The sequence below is a fragment of the Anneissia japonica genome, unplaced genomic scaffold (genome assembly GCF_011630105.1).
Source record: "Anneissia japonica isolate Jap-2015-1 unplaced genomic scaffold, ASM1163010v1 scaffold288289_len232728_cov185, whole genome shotgun sequence".
Classification (NCBI taxonomy): domain Eukaryota; kingdom Metazoa; phylum Echinodermata; class Crinoidea; order Comatulida; family Comatulidae; genus Anneissia; species Anneissia japonica.
This window is the reverse complement of record NW_022716753.1, coordinates 73,761-97,518: the sequence shown is the minus strand read 5'-3', so window position 1 is coordinate 97,518 and position 23,758 is coordinate 73,761. Positions and strand designations below refer to the sequence as shown.

General features: G+C 35.7%; 4 protein-coding genes across 5 annotated transcripts in view; 3 read left to right on the top strand and 1 right to left on the bottom strand.

Annotated features, from left to right (window-relative positions):
• The window catches only part of LOC117109812 (complex III assembly factor LYRM7-like), a 3,158-nt gene extending 2,384 nt beyond the window's left edge, over positions 1-774 (top strand). The window contains exon 5 of one of the 2 annotated variants that reach the window (XM_033252239.1): positions 187-774. In XM_033252239.1, the coding sequence (XP_033108130.1) occupies positions 187-260 (74 nt within the window). In that variant the 3' untranslated portion in view covers positions 261-774. The remainder of the gene's footprint in view (positions 1-186) is intronic. The other variant, XM_033252240.1, reaches the window with a different exon arrangement.
• Positions 775-2,347: 1,573 nt separating this feature from the next.
• On the bottom strand, positions 2,348-2,743 carry LOC117109811 (histone H2B-like). Its single transcript, XM_033252238.1, has one exon. The coding sequence runs from the start codon at positions 2,741-2,743 to the stop codon at positions 2,348-2,350; it is 396 nt and encodes a 131-aa protein (XP_033108129.1).
• Positions 2,744-3,147: 404 nt separating this feature from the next.
• Positions 3,148-3,519, top strand: LOC117109804 (late histone H2A.2.2-like). Its single transcript, XM_033252224.1, has one exon. The coding sequence runs from the start codon at positions 3,148-3,150 to the stop codon at positions 3,517-3,519; it is 372 nt and encodes a 123-aa protein (XP_033108115.1).
• Positions 3,520-11,922: 8,403 nt separating this feature from the next.
• The window catches only part of LOC117109803 (C3 and PZP-like alpha-2-macroglobulin domain-containing protein 8), a 49,505-nt gene continuing 37,669 nt past the window's right edge, over positions 11,923-23,758 (top strand). The window contains exons 1-5 of the mRNA XM_033252223.1: positions 11,923-12,477; positions 13,997-14,148; positions 14,932-14,954; positions 17,547-17,715; positions 21,087-21,139. Coding sequence (XP_033108114.1) covers positions 12,404-12,477; positions 13,997-14,148; positions 14,932-14,954; positions 17,547-17,715; positions 21,087-21,139 — 471 coding nt within the window. The 5' untranslated portion in view covers positions 11,923-12,403. The remainder of the gene's footprint in view (positions 12,478-13,996; positions 14,149-14,931; positions 14,955-17,546; positions 17,716-21,086; positions 21,140-23,758) is intronic.

Sequence of the window (23,758 nt, the reverse complement as noted above, 5' to 3'; positions counted from 1 at the left end):
TATGCAGAAAGAACAGTTTATTATAGCTACTTACCCTCATATTTAATTAATTTAATAAAAAATCAGAGTAATAGTATCCAATTTTAATCATACTGTATTGATAATATCCATGTGCATTATGTTTTAATTGATTACAATTTAGTTAGCTATTTAATATATAAATTTGTATTTTATTTATTCTTTAAGAGCTTCACTTGAGAAAAGATGTTTTACTGGATAATGCAAAGTTGCTGAAAAATAATCAAGAAACTGGAAGCTGATAGTTACTGCATAAAAAGAAAATTTTTACAACCATCACCAGGTTTGATGCACATCCAACACTAAAATAGCAAAAAGAATATTTATTTGATCTGTCAGATTTCTGTAGGAAATTAATGCAAGTGGTTTTTATAATGATATTGATAATATTATTAATAAACCTGTATTAATTCCTGTTTTACTTAACTTTATAATACCATACATTGAATCGTTAGAACATTCATGAGGTAAAAACTGTCAGGGTCCCATCAAAATGTTGTACTCTAGTCAGGGACCATAAATTCTTGCAAATACCGGTACTACAAGAGAGTGTATGAACAACAGATATCAATGCTTATGTACAGGAGGTATTTATTACCTGCACAGTATGTACAATAATTTCATGTATAGGCCTATAATAATTTTATTGTTGTAATGTATGTAATATAACAAATTTTAATTACTGTACTGTATTTGGTTCCAGTTGCTAGACACCAAAACAATTAAAAAGTATTGCAGCAATGTGTACTGTACATTTCTTTTTTCACGTTGGCTGCCAGCGACGAGTACACTTGTCCCACAGGGTGTTGCTAATGGCGCTAGGGTCGACTGTACTCGTCGAAATCGGGGTAACATTCTAACGTTTATTACTTCTTTGTTATACATCGTAGAACCAGACTTAACAGCTGGTAGTTCAGGGAAGGTACACATAGACGATAACGTACAAACAGATGTATGTTTGTTGTGTAATATCTTACCGGCAGTATACTCGATTGCACGAATGGGGGCACCCTCTGAATATATACCCATGCAAAAAAGAGGACGAGAAATCTCGCACTTGGCAGACAATTAAAATTTTACTCTTTACTTTTACCCCTAATATTTTCCTGCCAATATGTCACACCATTTTGATATTTGACTAGATAGAATTTCAAAGAAGAATGTACTGTACTCGCGTGAATAAGCGCCTGCCGGCGCTTACTCTTTTAGAGAAGCGCTTATGAAAACAGAGTGGAAATTGAGGGGGCGCTTATGGAAATGGGTGAAAATTGAAGGTATGTTCATGGGAAATTGGAAAATTCAAGTGGCACTCTTTTTTTAATCGAAGATAAACGAATAGTTTTGGTGAAGAAAAGGTAATCGTCGAGAGAGCATTGCCGCTCATGACAAGAATGTTGGGGGTGTTTACACAACAGCAGAATGAAATTAGTGGTGTGGTAAGCATGTTGGCCATCTGCAAATTCGGATTAGCAGGATCATTGCAAGGTTTCTTGCTTAGATACGAGATTGATGAGGTCAGTTTATTTTTGTTGACTGAAAATGGCCATACAGTATTTTAATTTTAGATATTAAATACTGTACTTCTAAATCCAAAAAGGATAGCAATAAAACAAGAACAAGATTCTAAATATGCATCAAAACTTAAAACCATGTTAAACTTAATGGAGACGGATAGACCGATCGACAATACTTAGATGACGAATAGTTGATGCAGAAAATTAAGTTGGTGATGTACTGTACTGTACCACAGGATTGAATTTTTTTAGGAATCGAGGGGGCGCTCATTCAAAGGGGGCGCTTTAGACAATTTTCACGTTAGGAGTGGGGGAGGGGACGCTTATTCGCACGATAATGTCGGGTATAGGCCCTAGGCCTAATTGTTTTGTCAGTCAATGTGCTAAAATGTTTCATCTTACAAATACCATCTAGCCTAGGCCTATTATTGTGAATGAGAGGTAGGCCTAGGGCCTAAATGGAGGGACTGTTATTAATTAATTGAAAGTTATTGCAGGTAGGCCTATAGGCCCTAGCCTAGCCATATTGAAAAAAGTTCATAATAAATTACAGTACTGCTCTATAATACACTAGGCTACAGTACAGAAAGAAAAAAATACTGTACTCGATTTCGATTCATGATTTGTTTAGGTTTCAAATAAGTAGGCTAGGCAATAGAGAATAGTAGTATAGGCCTAACATAATGTGCTTCGACATTATTGATTTGATTGTTTGAATATTGTACTTTGCAAAATGCAAGAAATCTCTTTTGCTGTAATGGTGGCTCTGAAAAGAGCCGTTTGGTTTGGGGTTGATGCTGCAGACAGTACTAAGCCTACTTCGAGCTAGTGTACTTGGTGACGGCCTTTGTACCTTCACTGACAGCATGTTTTGCAAGTTCACCAGGCAGAAGTAAACGGACAGCAGTCTGCACTTCACGGCTACTAATCGTGGACCTTTTGTTGTAATGGGCCAGGCGAGACGCCTCTGCAGCAATACGTTCAAATACATCGTTAACAAAGCTGTTCATGATTGACATGGCACGGCTTGAAATACCGGTGTCTGGATGTACTTGCTTCAGCACTTTGTAGACGTAGATACTGTAGCTTTCCCTTCGCTTTCGTCTGCGTTTTATAGCTGCACGACGTCGTCCTTTTCCAGCTTTCTTCATGCCCTTACCAGACTTCACAGGACTCTTCCTCGGACTCTTCTTTGGACTCTTTGGTGGCATCTTACTACTTGTTCAGAACTTCTTGAAACAGGAACAAATTGTGCTTGATCAGTCGAAAGACGGAGTATTTATAGATGTACTATGCAAATTAGGCTTACTACCTAGATCAACTTTTGACCAATGAAAATACAATAACCTTCTCATTGGCTTATACATTGCAAATAGGATTGGTTAAAATAATTTGACTGGTCAATCCCTTCATATAAGTTGATTGGTCGAAAGTACGCGTTTTCTTCTCTGGTTGGCTAAAAATGCAATTGACAATTTCATTGGTTGTTGGCAAGCTAGAGGTTGAGCCGCTACGAGCCTATAAAATGAGGAGAGACCGTGAACGCGGAGCACTGAACAGAAAATACTTCGTTGGAACACAAAGAGAGCTAACCTAGCCTAGTCTGATCACTACAATGTCGGGAAGAGGTAAAGGAAAAGGCGGGAAGCGTAAAAGTTCGAGGAGTAGGTCTGGCCGAGCTGGGCTTCAATTCCCGGTAGGCCGTGTACATCGTTTCCTTCGAAAAGGAAGTTATGCCAAACGTATCGGTGCTGGAGCCCCTGTTTATCTTGCAGCGGTTCTCGAGTATCTGACGGCCGAAATTTTGGAGTTGGCTGGAAACGCAGCAAGAGACAACAAGAAGGCGAGAATAATTCCACGTCATCTTCAGCTAGCAATCCGTAACGACGACGAGCTGAACAGATTACTTGGAGGGGTCACAATTGCACAAGGAGGCGTACTTCCCAACATCCAAGCTGTGCTTTTGCCGAAGAAGAAGAATAAATAGGCTTAGCCTTCCTACACATTACAATCCAAAACAAACGGCTCTTTTCAGAGCCACCACATTAATAAAAGATATTTGATAGAACGTTTCTACTGAACTGTATGTACTACTCGGCAGGCCCTAGCATATTACATACAAGGCTGAGGCTAGGGCCTGACTACTAGGCCTAGGCCTATATTCCATTAATACTAACTAACGTGGCTAGGCCTAGCTTGGCTAAGCACTGGCCATAAACTATAAACTAGGCCTACTAGGCCTAGGCTAGCTAGGAAACATTACTGTGATGAAAGGACCACTGAGGGTGGTCCTTTCGTCAGCACCGAGTATTCTGTGATACTGTACCATGACCAGTATATCTATTCGAATAAATTCCCCCCCCCCCCCTTTCTACCTACTCAATCTTGGCCTAGAGCCTCGCTCTTGGGAGTGGGATAAACTCCTCACGAGGCGTATATTTTTTACTCGAATCGCCAGCCCTTCCACATCCCCCCACCCCCCACAAAAAAAGAAAAGAATGATGAATCAGATGGAAACATCATCCTCGTAGATACGTATTCATTTCACACACACCAACCCACTAAAACAAAAACGCCTCCCTCGAAAAAAAATCTCAACAACCAAACAAAAAAAACACCAACCATTCCTTCCCAACAATAAACGAAATAAATGCAATGTTGAATATTAAAGGTCGAAAACCAAATAAAATCACAACATCATTTTGATTCCTTAATCCTAAAAATTAAAATATTACAATAAACAATACAGTACAATAATAATATCACGAATTTATATAGCGCCAATTCCAAACAAGATCAAAGACGCAACGCATGTGAAAAGCCACCGGAAAACAAATTATGTGGGGGGGTTGGGGTGGCTTGGACTAGCTGACAAGATAAGAAATTTTGTATTGTCAACAATAAATACAATAGAACCCATTTTATTAAGATAAAAAAGACTAACCAAATACGTGGAATTGTCCCCTTAATAGGGGTTTTTGGCATGTTTACAATGATAACATTTATTCTATTGACCTAAGAATGAGTTACAGTTGAATTTTAAATAATTAATAACAATTTTCAATGCAAAAAATAATTCATTTATGATATGAATCATATGATATTATTATCATGATATTATTTATGGTTTCACCTTTTTGAGAAATGTTACCGAGTTTGTTTTCTCCTGCGCCTTTGATAAATTTTTGAATTGACGCTATATAAGGCCCTATAAAAAATATTATTAGTTTATCACCCTATGTGGGCAGGAAAAGTGATAAGGGAGGGAGGCTTTTTTTTAAAATTTTTATTTTGCTAAAGCCAAATATAACCCTTGATTTGTTTGCTGGTGCATTGATATTCAAAGTAAAAAAATACAATAAAATGTGTCCCCTCTTAATATAAAGGGTTAAATTTTATTTATTTGACCATTTTGCACATTCAAAATGTGTCCCCGTCAAAGCTAGAATGATGATATATTGTATTTTAAAATGAAACTTGAACTTTAACTTAATAAGGGTTGGCCGACGTGATATATTTCCAGTGTTTTAAAGTGTCCCATGAATAGGGGTGTTCTCTGCATAGGGGTGTCCCAAAAGAGTGGTTCTTCTAAATGTTTTGATTCCTTTCCGTAATTTTTATTTTGCTAGTAAGTTTGAGAAATATAAACGAATACGCCATAAGTGGAATTTACAAATAGCAAAAAGCTGAGTAACCGCCCTCAACCGCGAGTGCACAAGAAGGAATTAGAAGCAGAGGGCCAACGGACTACCGATTGTAAAAAAAAAAAAAAAAAAAAAACATACTCCCCTCGAATGAATACCCCTTTCAGACCCTCATTTGGAATTATTTTCAGTATACCGTGAGCAGTGGCGTAGGTTCTGAGGGGTCCTGGTTCGAGAGTACCGTCGGGGCCCTTGACGCCTACAAATGAGCAATTACTACTGTTACTGAAGTATATACTATACCATCCACCACCGAACTCATGAAAACGAGTATTGTACAATTTATTATTTTTCATATAAATGATCTGCCGGGCACCATCCTGGATCTTAGTCTACGGGGCAGGAATATTGATTACTATGTATTATAGTATACCGATCGTATTTTTACTAAATTCTACAGATTAGCCTATGTTCCCATCGAACATTATTATTTCAGAGTCTCGTTTGGGGAACAGATACGGTAATAGTTATGAAAGTAAAAGTACCAATATGTAACTATGATCATTTCATCACCGCAATACAATCAAATCTACAGAAGAAAATAAACTACAGTAAATCTTAATCATCTTTCGAAAATTGGAGTAAAAGACTCTGGTACGATTTTATCTTGTCAAATAAATTTGGATTGAGACATTAACAACTTGATTTTCTCGCTATGGAGCTAGATGTATATCACTTGAATTGTATTTAGTTTTTAAATGAATCATTAAGTCTCATGTAATGTGTTTGTTTTTGGTAGGTCTTTACCGATTACTTTTATAAGCAGTTTTAATTATTTGTCAATTATTGGCAAATAAACGAAAGATCGATCGATAAATAGACATAGGGTCCTGGGCATAATTAATTATTTTATAAAGTTAAGTCATTAACAATTTTGAATTATAAAGTTCTATATTATTTATAAAGATAAATAGGCCTATTATTAATCAATGTCTAGGCCCTATGCATTGTTTTATTAGATTTTTTAAGTTGCGGGCCGGTTCCACTACTGCTATAGGCATCTGAGTGATTATTGTTAACAATTTTAAATTATAATGTGCAGTATTGTAAGATAAATTCTAACAATCTAAATTTAATTTATGCATTCTTTATTAGATTTTTTTTATATAAATGGTTGGTGGGGGAGGCGGGGGCCTGTATAGATCTGGGGCCCTGGAGGTTGGGGCCCAGAGGCTCAACCTGCTGAGCCTGTGGTTATGAGTTAAACGCCACTGACCATACGTATCCATTTTACACCAAAACACTAAACTCCTCCCTCGAATAAACTCCTCCTCAAACACCCTTCTTAACAATAAACACCCCGTTTTTGTTTTCAAAAGTTTTGTTTTGTTAATGGACTTAACTGGTGGTATTGTAATTGTGATAGGCCAGCAATATTGATTTGATAGTACAGTATACTACCTTTACTTGAGGGCTGAACTTTGTGGAATCCTTGAACCATCAATGTAATTCTGTTTTGTTTATAGAATGGCTGATTTGATTTTTTCCTTATACATGTGATTCATTTTGCTGGTAGCATATAGGCCTAGGCCTATTATTCTTACAATCATGTAAATGCAACCGTTTTTTAAAGCATTAAGCCGGGCACTCAATCATCATCATCTATACTCCAAGTATCGAAATGCACGCCATCGTGTCGAGATTCAATATTTCAACATTAATTATGTCATCATCAGCTGATGACCCGCACCCTCCTACCCCCTCCCCCACTAAATTGTATTAAGAAAAATAATTGTTGTATTGTATTGTTGTATGGTATGAGTATGAGAGTGCAATGCGGGCACCTAGAGGGTCGTGGATCAGACCTCTTCGCACCGTTCGCCAATGCAATATAAATTGATTGCCTGGTGGTCTGGCGAATTCTAACTCTTTCTGTTAGAAATACCACCTACCTAAACCAAAGACAAAAAAAAGTACAGACAAAATAAACTTTTTGCATTGTCTAAGTATTAATCAAAGAGGGACTGTAATTAAATCGGCTGCGCGATAACGTACGGCACTGTTGAGTTCTTTTATTATTATTGTGATTTCTGTCACAATGTATGGTTAATACAAAATCAATCACAGGGAGGATAGGCACATGTGCTTTGATTCTAATCACAATATTGAAAAATCGTATATATTTTAATTATATTTTGTTCCAAAATTACACCAAAGCGAAAACATATTATTTTAATTATTACTTTTTGATTAACGAATTATTATTTCATTATTTTAACGAATGCTACGGTATTCGTTAAAAAAAAGGGAAAAAGTCTTCAATGGATTTGGTAGCCTAATTGTAGACCATAGAGCTTAAAACGTACTAACACACTTAGATACAGTACATAAAAAGAAAGTCAAAAATGACCATCGAGCACAGAGACACTGAAAATAACCACAAAATCTGAAGGAGAGCAACGACGTGAATGGTATGTATAAATTTTAAATCATACAGTGTTGGAAGTGGACAAAGAATTAACAAAAAAAAATACTGAGAAATTGAGAAGATATCTAATAAGCGTATAATACTATATTAATTGGCAGGTAAAATGAAAAGTTTCCAGGCCCGTATATCCAGCAGGTGGGGTGTTACGAAGAGTGTGTTTAACGCACCCAACCAAATTTGATTTCCAAGACAGTCGAGAATGTAATTTGCAATTTTCTGTGATTTAAAAATAAAATCTAAATTCTTTTTACATTTTAACCAGTAGGTCTAATCTACTCAGTCTGTCGTGATTCGAAAAAACGCAATTTATTCAATTTTGAAATTTTGGCTTAGGGACACCCTGTGGATAATCTACCATGTAACGTGATACTCTAAACAATTTTTCGAAATATGAAATTATTATGAGAGTTACGCATTACACCCGACCGTCCAACCACTTAGCATTGAAATGTTGGCAATCAACCAATAAAAGAAGACATTTATGCATATTTAATTAATTTCCCAGCTGGTGGCGGTACAATAAAAATGCATTATTATTTTTCCTGAAGTTAAAACTTGAAAGTTGTGGTCATAAAATTAATTTTAGAACCGCATTATTAACAAGATTATTAGGTTAATCTTTCCACGTCGGCGCGTGCACTAAAAAAAGTATGTGCATAATGATTTTGATAAACAATCTGTACTCTATTAAACATTTAAAGAATGGACTTCCTTATGTTGTGGTCAAATTAGACTGTAATATTTTTAAAGAAGACCATTCAACAAACAACAGAAAACAAAATTCCCACGTCGGTGCAGGCATAAAACGTATAATTTCTAGAAATTTGGATATAGAGCGGACTTCCTTATGATTTAGGACTAAGGAAATATAAATGTATATGGGTCTGAACTTTGTAGGTGACAAAGTGTTCTTCCTTATGTTGTGGTCATATTAGAAGATGGCTCCAACAATATTGTGAACTGGGTGTGGTGGGGCGTTGCGCGCTAAAATCTCTCGGAATCCTCCCAGCAATGGACGCGATACCCGAAAACTATGACATTTTAGGTGTTTCAAATGCTTTTTTCATCGATTTTATTGTAGAGTCTATTAATTATGTAAAAAAAAATGTTTTTCTTTCTACCTGAAGTGGGAGTGCGAGCTCCCGACGGGGGGAGGCATGCAAGGATCCCGTTGGCGCCACCCCTTCACTGATCAAGAAGAATCAAAATACAATCTTACATGGGCAGTCGGATCAGTCGAAAAGAATTCGGGGCTTCAGTTCGCGGAACTGTTGTTTTGATTGGCCGAATTACCTTAATTCTGGTTTTCCACTTCCTTTGATCATCCGTTCTCAGATTCAAAATCCGAAGGAATGATCAATCTCGAAACGAAACCGTCCAGCAGTTCTTTATTCCATGCTTTAAAACGAGGTGAGACATCGCTAATTCAATTTAATTCAATTCAAAAATACATTTATTTTTTTCAATACCAGAATACCAGGGGCGGATCCAGGGGGAATTCCCCCTCCCCCACCAAATAAAAGGAAGAGAAGAAAGAAAAAGAGAAAATATCATATAGTCCTATTTATTACTACAGTACTTCAGTTGGTGTTGATTTTTGTTGATTACGCTGGCGCGCATCAACAAGGCTCGTGGTGAACATATGGTCAATAATGATGAATAAAAGTACAATCTTTTGGTATAGTTACCGTACATTGGTATTTGCGAATTTTATTTATGAGTATATAATCAATTAATGCCAACATAATATCCAACATAATAATATATAATAATATCACACCTACAACATTCATTAGAGTCATTCGGCAGAAAACGTGTTTACGAATTACCTGAATACCTTCCTATGTAAAATTATTCTTCCACGTCAGTCTTCATGTAGGTCATTTTCTCATTTTCTTTCATCCATTTTCACATGATGAGCTTCATCCACAATTCCACATGCAGACAGAGATATGCATGTAAACATAATATAAAAGGTAAAACATGAGTCAAATTTAATATTTCATTTAGATAATAGTTGCCACCTTACACATGAGAAGTGGAACTGAAGCTTGTACGCGCGCATAATATGGCAAGATGAACGAATCTAGAATAATCCATGCCGTCTAACTGATTTAACATTTTAGAGCTAGCTTTGTGTGCACCATGAAGGTCACTAACAAATTACTGTATTGCGAACCTCTTATCTTGAATGTTTATAAACATAAGTGAAAGGCGAAGAAGTTGAAGGGCAGAGGTTATCACTAATGGACCATGCTGCGGTTCCTACGTTACAAGTGCTCTTAACACTCTCGACCGTACTCGCAATACAAGTTCGTGTGTGGCACGCTAAAAAAACTAGCGTTGAGTGAATCACGCCAGCAGGTGAGAAGCTAGCCGCCACGCGTTGGACTGACTCAACCGAACAACTATCAATCTTTTTATATTCATTCAGCCCCAACCAAAAACATATTGGAATTGAGTTTGAGATGGGTTTTGTCACTTCAATTCTGGTATTCCCCTTCCCCACCTCTAGGCCCTTGTTTTTGTACAATTAAAAATAAACAAAAAAAAAACAAAAAAAAAAACTACCGGTATTTGATCTTACTGAATTCGGAAAAAAAAAAAAAAAAAAAAAAAAAAAAAATACTTCATGGCCGAGAGAGCTATTTTTCGGCCATTTAAGTTGCATCCCCTGCATTTTTTTTTATCTCAGCCCAGCCCGTCCCCTGGGGGAAGGGGAGGGTGTAGACACTCTTGGTACTCGGCCTTTCCTTCTATTATTGAAGGAAAACATACTATATTATGGAGAATTTATGGTCTTTTGAAAACGCTTTAAAAAAAAATGACATAGGCCCTACGGTATCAAATAAAGACACTTAAAATGCGAATGTCCGGACATTTAGCGTTTGCTACATCCTTAATTTTTCCCACCATGGTTGGAGCTGACACCTGGTACTCACCACTCCCTATCCCCACCCCGAACAATTCCACAAAAAACCAATTAGCTCTACTTAAAATCAAATCTTTATGTCAAATTAGAACATTTTAAAATAATATTTTAAATGTCTGAGAATAATGCTATACACTTTTGTTTTATATGAACGCATTTTATAAGAACACTGAGACTGAGTTTACTTTAAAGATAGGAACAAAATAAGAAAAAGTCAGGGTTAAAGAAAATTTAAAACCAGCACAAAATCATTTTGGTCTTATCTGTACTTTATGTGCATGGCTACCGTCCGTACACTCTATAATACAGTACAGTAATATATTGCTACAATCTTTGAAAAAATAAAATTTTATGTATTTAGTTTGAACACTAGCCTTAGATGACACTTAAAAAAAAAATGTGTCTGAGAGAGTTTTTTTCTTGAGTAGCAACATCCTTCTTTTTTTTCAACTCACTTATGTCACTGGGGTGTGATAGGGATTTTGGATGCCACGGATAACCATTTAAAGAAGGCCGAACATTTGGGAGCGGTTACAAGCATACGATCTAACAAATAGCTGCTATGGCCTATTGTCCCCAGAATGTATCAGAACATGACCATATTCACTGGAAGTATAGGCCGAGTAGAGTGTTGCATGTTGAGTTTGACCTATTTTTAGGTCACACAGTTGGATAGATAGAATGTTGACATTGTTGGAGGGCACTCTTCAAATGGTCTGACTGAAGTCTATTTTTTTGTGCGTAATAGGCCTATAACAGTGTTCTTAACTCAAGTTTTTGCTCTTTCTTAGATAAGCGGAGTCTAAATCATTCTGTAGACACTATGCTGGCCCAAGTAATCTGTAAGAAGTGAGCTTTTGTTGAGCCACATCTGTTGTTGAGCAAAGATTGATGTTCATGTATTAAATCAGTCGGTAAGCTGTTAAAACTAGTCTTTCACTCATCTTGTCGTCCCGCATCATTGTAAATGTGAAAGTTCTTTGACCACTAAATGAATATGTGTTGAACACTCACTCAAGATGAAGGAATGGTTTCTGAGGCATTTTGTTTTTCAATGTTGGGGTAATAAAGTGAAACGCATGCATGCTTCTCATTATTGGTACAATAGAAGTACCCATCTCAAATATTTTAATAACATCATCATTCTAAATTAAATTTCAGAATTTAGTTCCAAAAATTAGTACACATATAAGTTCACTGATTGGCTGACAGCATATACTAATTCTGTTGTCTTATTGGACGAACGATTGTTACGTCATATCCACTTTTTTTTTTATCCCTTTACGCAAACGATGTTGCGTGGGACTTAGCTGTCAGTGATTCTACTGGGTGTCCGTGTTACATAGCTCTCAGTGATCCTATTGTGGGTCTCCATGTTTAAAACCTTCTCAGAGACTAATGGTTTTTATCTTTATCTTCTTTTTAGCTCATTTGAATTTGATTTAACTGATGATAACAACCGTGGATCATTCGATTTTAACGATAGCTGTTGCTCAAGTTGGTCGTCTGCAAGGTGGATTATTCCTGCAGCCATTAAATATGCTTGTAATCTAAACCAATTCCAATAATGGTTTGAAAGGTTCTATTCTGATTGTTCTTTACAAGAAAGATTCTACAAAGTACCGGATTACGTAATACCAAGCCTGTATTTATAACTTCATAAAACGTTTCACTTCGACGTATCGTGGCCAGCTTATCGTCTGCCCGGAATTTACCCATACAAAATTACACGCCAAAACTTTTTATCGGCGGCGAGTGTAATATCACTCTTTTGAACTGAAATTTTGCACGTACACATCAAGGGACAATGGCGATATTAAGTTTTTCTGTTTTTGTTTTAGTACTTAGTGGCTGTTTCTGCACATGCGCGAATGCGAATAGGTAAGTAAATCTATTTTTGGCCTTGACATTAACATGTCATTTGACACCGGGGAAACTTTAGCGTGTCAATATTTGACAAGATGTTAATATTTTTAATTTAAAAGTTAAATCGATATTTAAAATTAATTTAATGGCTTTATGCTTCTTGATATTATTACTTATTACCATTATAGCCTAATAGTTGAAAATCACGTTTTATGAAATGTAAACACATATCGTGGTGTTTTCACTTATTGATGGTTAAGCTGTTCCCGTGTAGCTAGAGTGTGAATTTATCTACTGTAACCTCTAGCATCCGCTTGAGTCAATTCACTTTAGATTTTTCTTGTACCGAAGGAAGCCGTTAATACAAATCAGTCACCAAGGAATTTGTACTTATCCCAAGGCTGAAGACTTGATGTTTTGCATTGTTTCAATACGTTCAGTGGGGTGTAATAAACTCAGTGAAATTGCTACAATGTCAATGATATATTATTATTATTATTATTATTATTATTATTATTATTATTATTATTATTATTATTATTATTAGTGTGTTTTAATGAACATAATATTGTTTTTTTGTAAGTGGTTTCAGACAACGAATACCAATATATAATTTCTGAAAATAATGGTTATATCGTATTGATCTCTGGTATATGCAGTGCATCGAAAACTAGCACTGTTCAACACGCATGTGCAATCATTGCGAAAGATCAGTTGCTTTCAATTGCATTCGAATTCACAACGCATCCACTTGGCTCAGTTGATTAAGGCGGCTGCATAGACAGCAGAAGGTCCCGGTTCGAATCCTGGGGCAAAATTATTTCACATTTGCAGTTCTCTTCTTTAAGTTTAATGCCTACATATACATGTATAGAAGTCTATATACAACACATAAAAAATGTAAAGTAGCCCTCGCTCGCGCAACATATAGACCAAAAAAAAAAGCAGAAAAGCTTGCGAACTCTTCCCATTTTATATGACATACTAGATTTTTACTACTTGCCCCCCGACCCCCTTAGTTTCTTCAACAGATTCCAATCCTAGCTAAACCTTGTGTTGACAAGATGACTGTTTACATTATACATCATAGACTTACAACTAAATAAACTGATTCCCCTGTCATTATTTCCGCTACTTAATTTGATTAGAATATTTGTGCCAATGCAAATTTGTATCTGAAGTGTAAACTACAGGAAATATCCATTAAGTGTAGACGGTCATTATTGATACACATTCGTTTGGTTTACTCGTGTTGTATCCATGTACTCCAATCTATTAGTCGGTATTATAACTAAGTTTCAAATCCAACATCTGTTTTCGAAAAAAATCCCTCCAAAATGCATGTGGACTAACGCCAGTGTGCGTCGACGAATTCGATGAAGACACAAACATTGTTTTGTTATTGTTTCAATTATTTATTGTATCATTTTAGGCAGTTGTCCAGAGAGTAGTAACAAACATGCCTAATGTTTTAAATGAAGTACACAATTCAGATGTTTTTAAATATTATTTTTAATTTTTTATGCATGTTCAGAGGATATTTTGTTACGTGTCCATCTACTTTGCGATCCACTGCGTTGGAATCGATTAGCGTTACAATATTCCATCCATCTGAACCTGTTTTAGTAAATGTGTCACTTATTCACGACGGGAAGGAAGTTTCATCATCACAGAAAGAAATTTTAGGTAAGTAATTTTCTAACCTAAAGGTGTATTACCGTCCACAGAATTATGAATGTACAGATTCGAACGAGAACAAATTATTTGAATATTTTACTAAGCGTATTAATCAATCAGGATTGTTAAGAAGAGAAGAATAATTTAAACCATCAATGTGTAAAACTGATATGATTTAAGGAATAGGTCATGATAGGGGTCATAACGGTAAGGTTATGTGTATTTTCAATGTAATTCACCCATGAAAGTATGACGTATTTCACCTCTATATGTAGTAACATAAATTATAGTTATATAAGGTCTACGGGGTGGTTAAAAATAGGTGCACGAAGGTGTCAATAAATCAAAATACATATCAGCTAGATGTTATAAGGTTTTCACAGCATGCAGATCAATGCAACTACTTATAATAATAGTAAATTTTGATATTTTCAAATGTAGACCAACTTAAGTTACTTAAAAAATAATCGATAATAATTTTTTTTAACACCCAGCATATCTGCAAATTTCAATTTGTGAATAGAGTTTCGTGAAACATTTGGCAGGATTTGTAGGCCTACCTGGGCCGGGCTTTCATCGGCTTGAAAGCCCGGCGTATTAACCAACGTTTCCCGAACTTCAGGCTTTATAATTCGGCTGTATAACTCTCAGATAATCGTCGGCCCAATTCCGCTCCTTTCTCTTCAGATTCTTTTCAATTTTTTTTCAAAAACAGCCCTGAGTTGTTAAATTTCAATGTTGATGTTTGTTATATTTACATTTTTTTTGTTTTTTGTTTTTTGTTTTTTACAGGAAAAGGTACTATAGAGTTTAAGGTAAGTTTTGTTTGGAAACAAATGTAAACTATTTTTGACTCATGTCATAACGGCCGGGCCGGTGCTCTAAGGCAGGATCCCTGGGTGTTACATGTTTCTAGTACTCACTTCCTCTATACCATTTCCCAGCATTCATCTTAATGTGACCCAACACTTTCTCGTCTAGGGGCCTCTTGGTTACCAAGCAAAATTCAACACGAGAGAAAGGTAATGTTGTGGTGTGGTTTATTCAATGGTTGACCTATTTTAAAAATTCAAACTGGTATATGGGGAAAACACAGTTACGTTTCGAACATGGTAGTTCATGATTTTAGCCCCTGCACCATCATTTTTTACACCTTACCGTCACATATCTATGTGGTTCTCTCACTCGTGAAAGTTGCAGAGTGGATAATGTATTGCAATTCTAGTTGGAATCATTGTAGGAATTATAGATGTTTCGCGTTGTGCACGATGATAAGAGTTGTTCATGAACTGTCAGTAAATCCCTATATTTCAGTTACCCATGGTAACATGGCCTAACATACAAATATGACGATAAGGATATAGGCCTATAGAAAAACGGTGTTAAGAATGTTAAGATACACTAAAAGTCGTAGTGTACTAATCGTCCATTAAATTGTGTTACTTTGTCGCTTTTACATACCGTGATTGAAATGAAATATCTTATTTCTTATATTTCACGACATATGTTTGTTTTAACGGACTAGAAATACCTCTGGTGTTGAAACAATTAGGAATTGATCCAGATGTTTCGCATTGTGCAGATGGTAAGACTGGTTCGTGAACTGTCTGATCCAGTGTTCCAATTTTTGTAGCCCTACCCATCTTACCAACGTCGTATGATAATTTGTTATCTATCTATGTCATGTAATTTCCACCTTCCATAAACATAACAATGAATTCTAAGAAGGTTAAAATATTTAGAAAAAAAATAAGATCGTTTAAACGCACCGAGCTCATAAACCGCTCATTGATTTAGGTTAGACGCATAAATATTGTGAATAGGAGGGAATATCTTGTAATATTTCATGCCATATGTTTGTTTAAAGACAACCTTAATGTGACATTACTACTTCGCTGATCGAGCTAGCGTAAACCGTCCACTTACCCGAAGACTTTCACTCCAGTGAACAGTTTGTTTCACAATTTTACATTCTTGATTTATCAAAGTGGTTTGTGGATATACTGCATTCCACGATCGGGGTTTATTTAGAAAAAAAGAAGTTGAAGGTAGTTCAGGTCGGCGCCTCGGGTTCAACAGCATTAACGAGGAACGTGAGGACCATCGTATGATTACAAGGGCGTGTTGCTTATGATCCTGTTCCTGTACATATATAAAATACTCCCTAAATCCCATGACAAATAATACTTGACATATTGTTAATAATAATAATAATAATAATAATAATAATAATAATAATAATAATAATAATAATAATATTTTATAGTATTGATGTACTAATAATGATAATGGTATAATGGTAATAATAATGATGATGACGATGGGGATGATCATAATGATGATGATTATGGGGATGATGAAGATGATGATGATAATGATAATAAGAATAATAGGCCTAATAGGCCTAATGATAATACTTATAATTATTATATTTTATTAAAAAAATATGCCACCGAATTCAAACCGTAGTTCGATCAACTCAACAGTGATTATGCACGATGGTCTGCTTGCACATGAAACCGATTTAAACCATAAGCATTTTTGAAGCGTAAAATAGCTCAGGAATTTCCAACAAAAACATTAAACAAAATCATTTACAATAGTTCGAGGTATTACAAACGTGAACTGGTGTTGCATGTTCAACAATGGCGGCCTCTAATTTATGCCATTATTGTTTTGTTTATAAATTACTTAAATAGCGTTATTGTTTTTATTGAAAACCCCCCAAAAAATTACATAAGGCCTGCAAAATATCTTATTTAGCGATTATTTGCTAAAGTAAGCTACACCAAAGCCGCCCGTGTAGCTTATTATATTATGGATTCACACGAACAAACAGTACAAAGCGAAAAACAAAAGGGAATAAGTAAATTGTGAACCACATGGTATTTGAAAATCGTTAAGCTTAAACTAGGCCTGTCAATACTTTTTTTTTTTTAAATAAACGAACAACAATTCTGGGCTACATACGTGAACACCCTCCACCCCACCCCTCGAATAATCAGTCTAACTACAGCTAGCACTGTTTTTTATAAGGCATAGAGGCCTGCAAAATATCTTGTCGATGCAGTGCACTATACGCGATTATTCGCTAAAGGAAACTACACCAAAGCCACCCGTGTAGCTCCTGTATGATTATGGATTCACATCAACGAACAGTACAAAACGAAAAACAAAAGGGAATCATTAAACTGAACCACATGGTATTTGAAAATCGTAAAGCTTAAACTGGGCCTGTCAATACTTTTTTTTAAAATAAACGAACCACAATTCTGGGTTACATAGGCCTATGTGAACATCCTCCACCCCACCCCTCGAATAATCGGTCTAACTGCCACACTGTTTTTTGATACACAGTAAGAATATCTGCATATAAGTGAGTCTGATTTCAAACAACTTATTTTCAGGTTCCGAAACTTCCACGAGGTGAAGCTGTCTTAAAAGTTTGTGGAAACTGTATCCCTGGTAACCCTAAAGGATATACGTTTTTCAATACAAGTTTAGTACGTATTGAAGAAAAGGGATCATCGGTTTTTCTTCAAACTGACAGACCAATTTATAAGCCCGGACAAACAGGTTAGTGTGATCAAGGGTTTAAAAAACGTAAGTTGATACCCGGTCGCAGGGTGACAGTAGATTTTCTTACTTTGACTCCCGATCCCAGGTATGGCCGGCTTTTGTTTACCATTCATGATGGATGAGTTACAAATATACTGTATACCAGAAATCAACGAAAACCTAAAAATTATAATGTGAAATGCTCATTAAACAGAATAACATAAGTTATGAACTTCCAATAAGATACAGGTTTAAAAAAATAGTGACAGTGGTTTTGTCACAGAGTGACTACAAAAATGGTATACTGTAATTCACTTAAATTATAACACCATAAAACCTCGAATTGAAGCCCTGGGCTTCTTCTTTTGCGAACTTTGGATATGGGCTTCTTTTCGAGGCTACTCTTGCAAAGTGAAGAGGGGGGCCTCTTTTCAAAATTAATGCTGTAAATTTTGGGAATTAATACTTTAAAACAGTAAATGGCCATTGTAACATCGATCTGTGTCATGGAGTGTATTTACTGACATTAAATAACCTAAACTACTGTATAAACCAAGCATGTTTTTAATTTTGTTTGTTTCCTTGAAATTCATGTACAGTTTATGTACTGAACTACCGTAAAACCTGTTGAAGCCATGGGCTTTTTTTTTTGCAAACTTTGGATGGGCTTCTTTTCGAGATGGACTCTTTTCGAGATGGACTTCTTTTTGAGATGGAATTCTTTTCAAGGCTACTTTTGCAAAAGTAAAGAGGGGGGTTCTTTTCAAAAATGAATGTTGTAAATTTTTGAGAATTAGTACTATAAAACATTAAATAGGGCCACTGTAACATCAATCACTATCCTGTGTAACCGGCATTAAATCACTTAAACTACTATATAAACCAAGTGTGTTTTTAATTTATTTTGTTTTTTTGAAATGCATGTACAGTGTATGTACTGTACTATTTCGAAAAGAAGCCTATGCTATTTTAAAAAAGAAGCCCATGGGCTTCTTTTCGAAATGGGTTTCTTTTCAAGGCTAATTTTGCAAACTAAAGAGGGGGGCTTCAATTCGAGATCGGCTTCTTCTCGAGATTTACCCATTAGGCTTCAATTCGAGGTTTTGCGGTATCTAAAAAAAAGTCAATGCTATCTGATGGGCTTCTTTTAGCGGCTACTTTTGCAAACTTAAGTGGTGGCTTCAATTCGAAATGGGCTTCTTTTCGAGATTAAGCCAATTAAGGCTTCTATTCGAAGTTTGCAGTGGTATGAAGCTTGGTTAAAGTTTTAATAGTTCATACGCGATAGGTGGCGTCTTCCAGTGAGGCTGGAAGAAGAGGGAAGATTAGAATTCCATGCTATGACCATAGAGAAAGTCTATGCTCTGACAAACCCCAGTAGTAGAGGTGTTTAAACATTTAGGGCTAATCTTGGCCTTGCCTAAGCATAAACCAAAAAGAGCAGGTATTTTTTTTGCTAACCAAAAATTAAAGAGCATGCAGTTTAGGTAGGCCCAGATTAGCTTACATACTACACTACTAACTAGGCCTAGGCCTAGCCTAACTACAGTATTAGTAGTAGTAGTAGTAGGCCTAGTTACTAGTATTAGTACAGTGGGCCAGGCCTGTAGGCTGTAGCTAGCACTGTGGTTGTAGGCCTGTCTAGGCTACGCCTAGGCTAGGTAGGGCCAGAAGTAGTAGCCCCCACCCTCTCTTAATGAGGCTGTCCATAGTTCTGTTATAGCCTAGCCCTTCTAGGCCTAGGCCATATTGTACTCATTAGGCCGACATTGGATATATAGGTCTAGAGACCAATCGGTGCACTGTCACTGAGAAAGTGCGCAGAACAAGAGGGCGCAATAGTCATCCATTTAGAGGCCTAGGTCTAGAGGTCTAGACCTAGGTCTAGGCCTACAACCACTGCATTCCGCCACAACAAATCAGCAATTACCTTTTATTTTATACAGTAATATAATTATTATAAGTCAACAGTTTTGTTTTAAATTTATCATATTTTTTAGGCTTTCATGCCCCTATTTCTTCCGAATTATGGAAATCTTCGATGAATATACTTCTTCTTCTTGTCGTGTCCACTTTCGTGGTGGTAGGATCAGTTGAAAACAGGGCCGCGACGAGAACGCTTCTACCATGGCCCAGACGAATATACTGACCTCAGTAGAGAAATGAAATTACTAGCCGTCTAAAAACAAACGTGAAATTCAGATATATTTGATTTAATTAATATAAAAATAACACTAAAAAGAAAAAATCGACGTTTCGACTACTTCATGGTGTCATTTTCAAGATCAAATGATGAAGTATATATACAGCAACTATAATCAATAGAAAAAAGCTAATCTACAATGTCTAAAGTTCATAACAGTGGGATATTAATGCCTGTGATTTAACAATTAAAATACTGCAACAAAACGCAGAAGCTTTTATTTATTTTACTTTCTTGTACACTTGACTTTTCACTACTGGGAACTGCAAGAAAAAAGAACATTGTTTTTGAATTACTACACAGATAACAGATTATTAATTGTTATTTAAAACATGATGGATCACAGGATGTTAGCCCATAAATTAATTATTATTAGTCTTTTATGCATTTTAAATTATGACGTTTACTCTTTTAATTTTGTTTGGTTTCATGTTTTTTAATTAATTAATTAATAATAATAATAATAATTAATGTTTAATAATTGTCTTTGCTAGGTATGTTTATTTTGTAAAAAATAAATAAGGTCTTCCCTCCATGCATGGGACGAATGAGCAGTGTGAGTGAAATAAATATTACGTAGTCATAGAAAAAAAATATGTAAAAGTAGTTATTATTATTGTAATTGTTTTATAAATTGCTGTTTAGCGTGGATTTTTGTGTGCCTCGCATGACTCGCACTGTTGGTACAAGTCCCGCATGAAAATTACCTTCACCGCTCGCATGAATTGCATGCCTCGCTGGAAGACTCGCTGGCTTTTACTTTGGCAACCCTCTGCATTTTAGTTCCATCCCTGGCATGCCATTGCACAGCGCCTAGGATACGTTATGACTTCAACCTAATACACTCTTTTGTTTGGTTAAAAATATGCTGGATAGTTCCATTTAGAAAAAGGTGGAATCTCCATTCAGAAAAAAAGGTTTTCCATAAAATATCAAATATCAAGAATCTATGTTAGGTATATTATAAAACAAATAATGAATGTTTACGAGTGCAATGGGAAGAATATTTTTATGAGTTCAAAGATTGACTGTTGCATTCAACTTGGCTCTGCCTCGTTGTGTGGAAAAGCCAGTCTTTCAACTTGGGAAAATATTCTTCCCAATGCTCTCAAAAATATTCATTATTTGTATACTGTACTATACAATGTTCATAGTTTTAATGGTTTTTACTTTATTCTGTTCTCAGTGCTTATTCGTGCCTTCTTGGTGGATCCAAATTTGAAACCAAAAGATGTTGAGGTGAGTAGCACCATTAATTATTTTCAACTTGTTGGTTTTTAAGTTAACCCATACAAATAAAAAATAATTTTTTAGAGGCTATAGGTGCGTTCGGGCGAGTTTTTTTAGAGTCTAACACGGTATAAATCCGGAAACGGCCATTTCCAGTTCTCGCCCAAACGGGTGTTAAATGCGGACTGCCTGCTGATATCCAACGCTGCAAGTTGCATTGTTTTTGGTGAGCAAAAGCAGCATGTGTTCGCAGCAGGGAGCATTTTTTATCACTTAATCCCTTTTGATTGTTTTACCACATGCCAGAAGTAAAGTCTGTTTCAATGTTCATGGTCTCTGCTTCTTTTACATTTTAATATTTCCAAAAACAAAACTGAAAAGCTCGATAAAATAAATTTTTCAAAGGAGGACTAGCCTACAATCCAGATTGTTACCCTATTACATACATCCGCCACATGCGATCGTGGTACCACTGCTTACTTGTTTAACAATGGTAGTAATTTTCTGTTTTATAATACAGTACTACCATTGCCAAACAAATGAAAGTTTACTCTGGGTTTATACACCCAAAATGCACATCTGCGATTTATTGGGAGTTTTCAATGCAGGCCCTATGCTTTATGAAGCTTATTGTTGTAGTTTCTTCGGTCATTTCATTACTTGATTTTCGAACAACAACATTATGCAGTGTGCCAACGCCAATGTCCGTTTCTTAAAGCGTGGAGTGATGCAAGGGTCCAGGGAAACTTGATAAAACTCATCATTTGCATAATACTGTACCTTAGGTCTTACGTCAGAGGTTAATGGTTTTTTGAAAGCCGAGTTCTGCATGAACCGGTAGACCACCCGCCGATACAATACCGGTAAAAACCCTCTGTAAATTTTTACCGTTCTCGTCTGAACACACCCTATGTCAGTGGTTCCCAAACTGGGGTCTGCTTTACCCCTTTAGGGGTCTGTGAAAAATAATTGGGAGTCGGCAGTTGTTCTCGAAAAAATTTTCATAATTACCTATCTTTCTTGTCCTACAACAGTGTGATAATCATCTTACTACTTATTAGGTGCCTTATCAACATTGAAAAATACCTTTGGCATAGAAGGCATAGAATAAGGGCCCTACATTTTACAAAATTCAAAATAAATAGGAATAAAAAGAAAATAAATTTTGAGTCTGACATTTCCAGTCATTCATAGAAGTGTCACTCACATAAAAATTTCATCCTTGGGCTGAGGTGGTAATGACCCACTATCTATAAAATTGACTGTCCATCATCCTCTAACTATAATTTTGACTTTTAATATCTCCTGAGGGGTGAGCGAATGCAAAAAGTTGGGGACCACTGGACTTGATTATTTTACAAAAATTGCTATATTGTTTTATATACTGTAAGTATAATTTTGTATTACTATGTGAGGCATGTCGTAGCGAAATGGTCAAGTTGTTGCACAGGCCAGTATTGAGTAAATAAGCTAGAAAATATGGGAGCTCAAAAAATTGCCTAAAAATCTAAATTTGTTTTTCACTATAAATCAACAGTTTAATGTCTTATTAATCATGTACCAAAGTATTAGTTCTGGAAGTGGTCAACGACTTGTTTATTTAACATTATTTTGATAGTTCATTCTATTAAAAAATGTATGCACAAATAACCTTGAAAGGCAATTACTCAAAATCATGTTTATCTTGATTCTAAGAGTACTGTACTTTCACTTTCCAACAACTTATGCTTGAAATGTCCAATTTCAATGAATGACCCCTCATTTTAAAGATAAAATTCTCAGATATCTGAAAATACCAATAACTTGAATTTCAATTTTTGCTACAACTTAGCCATTTTGCCACAACATGCCTCATGTTACATGAAATTTTTACTATGTAACATATTAGAATAATTGAATATTGAATGTGTATTCTAAAAATGAGTAACTTATTTTGAGAGTCATCCAGTGTGGATCTATTCCCTTCATCCCAGGGGGTTGACCAACTCAAATCAAATCATATCTATATTTTTAAAGTGGATTATACAGAATTGAATACATCATTGATAATACAGTTATGTCACAGCTAATACTTTCCTCCTCCACTGCCTGGGGTGCTTCATTAAATTGTTGAATTTGATGTACAAGGTCAATTGTCATATTTTAATGCACATTCAACAATGGGTGGTCTACCACTAAATGGAAGTCAAATAAGCAAATTGTACCTTACTATATTAATATCAAGGTGATTGAATTTTTAAATTGAGAAACAGAATTTTTTGTTATCAGTGGTTATGTTTTGATTGTAAAGTCATTATTGCTAAGGTATGTTTTAATATCCATGGCATTCATCCAAAATGTTTGATTTCCATGGGTGTTAGTTCATAATGTTTATTTTTTATCATTGACATGATTTACATAACTAAGATAACATGAATGAATAGAAAGTATTTTGACATGTATTATAATAAATATTGAATCTGTATCAAGTTTAAATGTTGGAGGGGTACAGTGGCGTATCTAGGATTATTGATGTGGTCGAAGTAGGGGAGGGGGTCGGTAAATGAGAAACTGAGGTGGTGGTAGTTAGGAAAAACAGGCAATATGGTGTGATTCTTCAATGCTTGTCATATTTTAATCAGCAAGTTT

What these genes read in the sequence shown, in the direction of transcription:
- LOC117109804 (XM_033252224.1), top strand. Translation starts at nt 3,148, where the DNA reads ATGTCGGGAAGAGGTAAAGGAAAAGGCGGGAAGCGTAAAAGTTCGAGG.
- LOC117109811 (XM_033252238.1), bottom strand. Translation starts at nt 2,743, where the DNA reads ATGCCACCAAAGAGTCCAAAGAAGAGTCCGAGGAAGAGTCCTGTGAAG.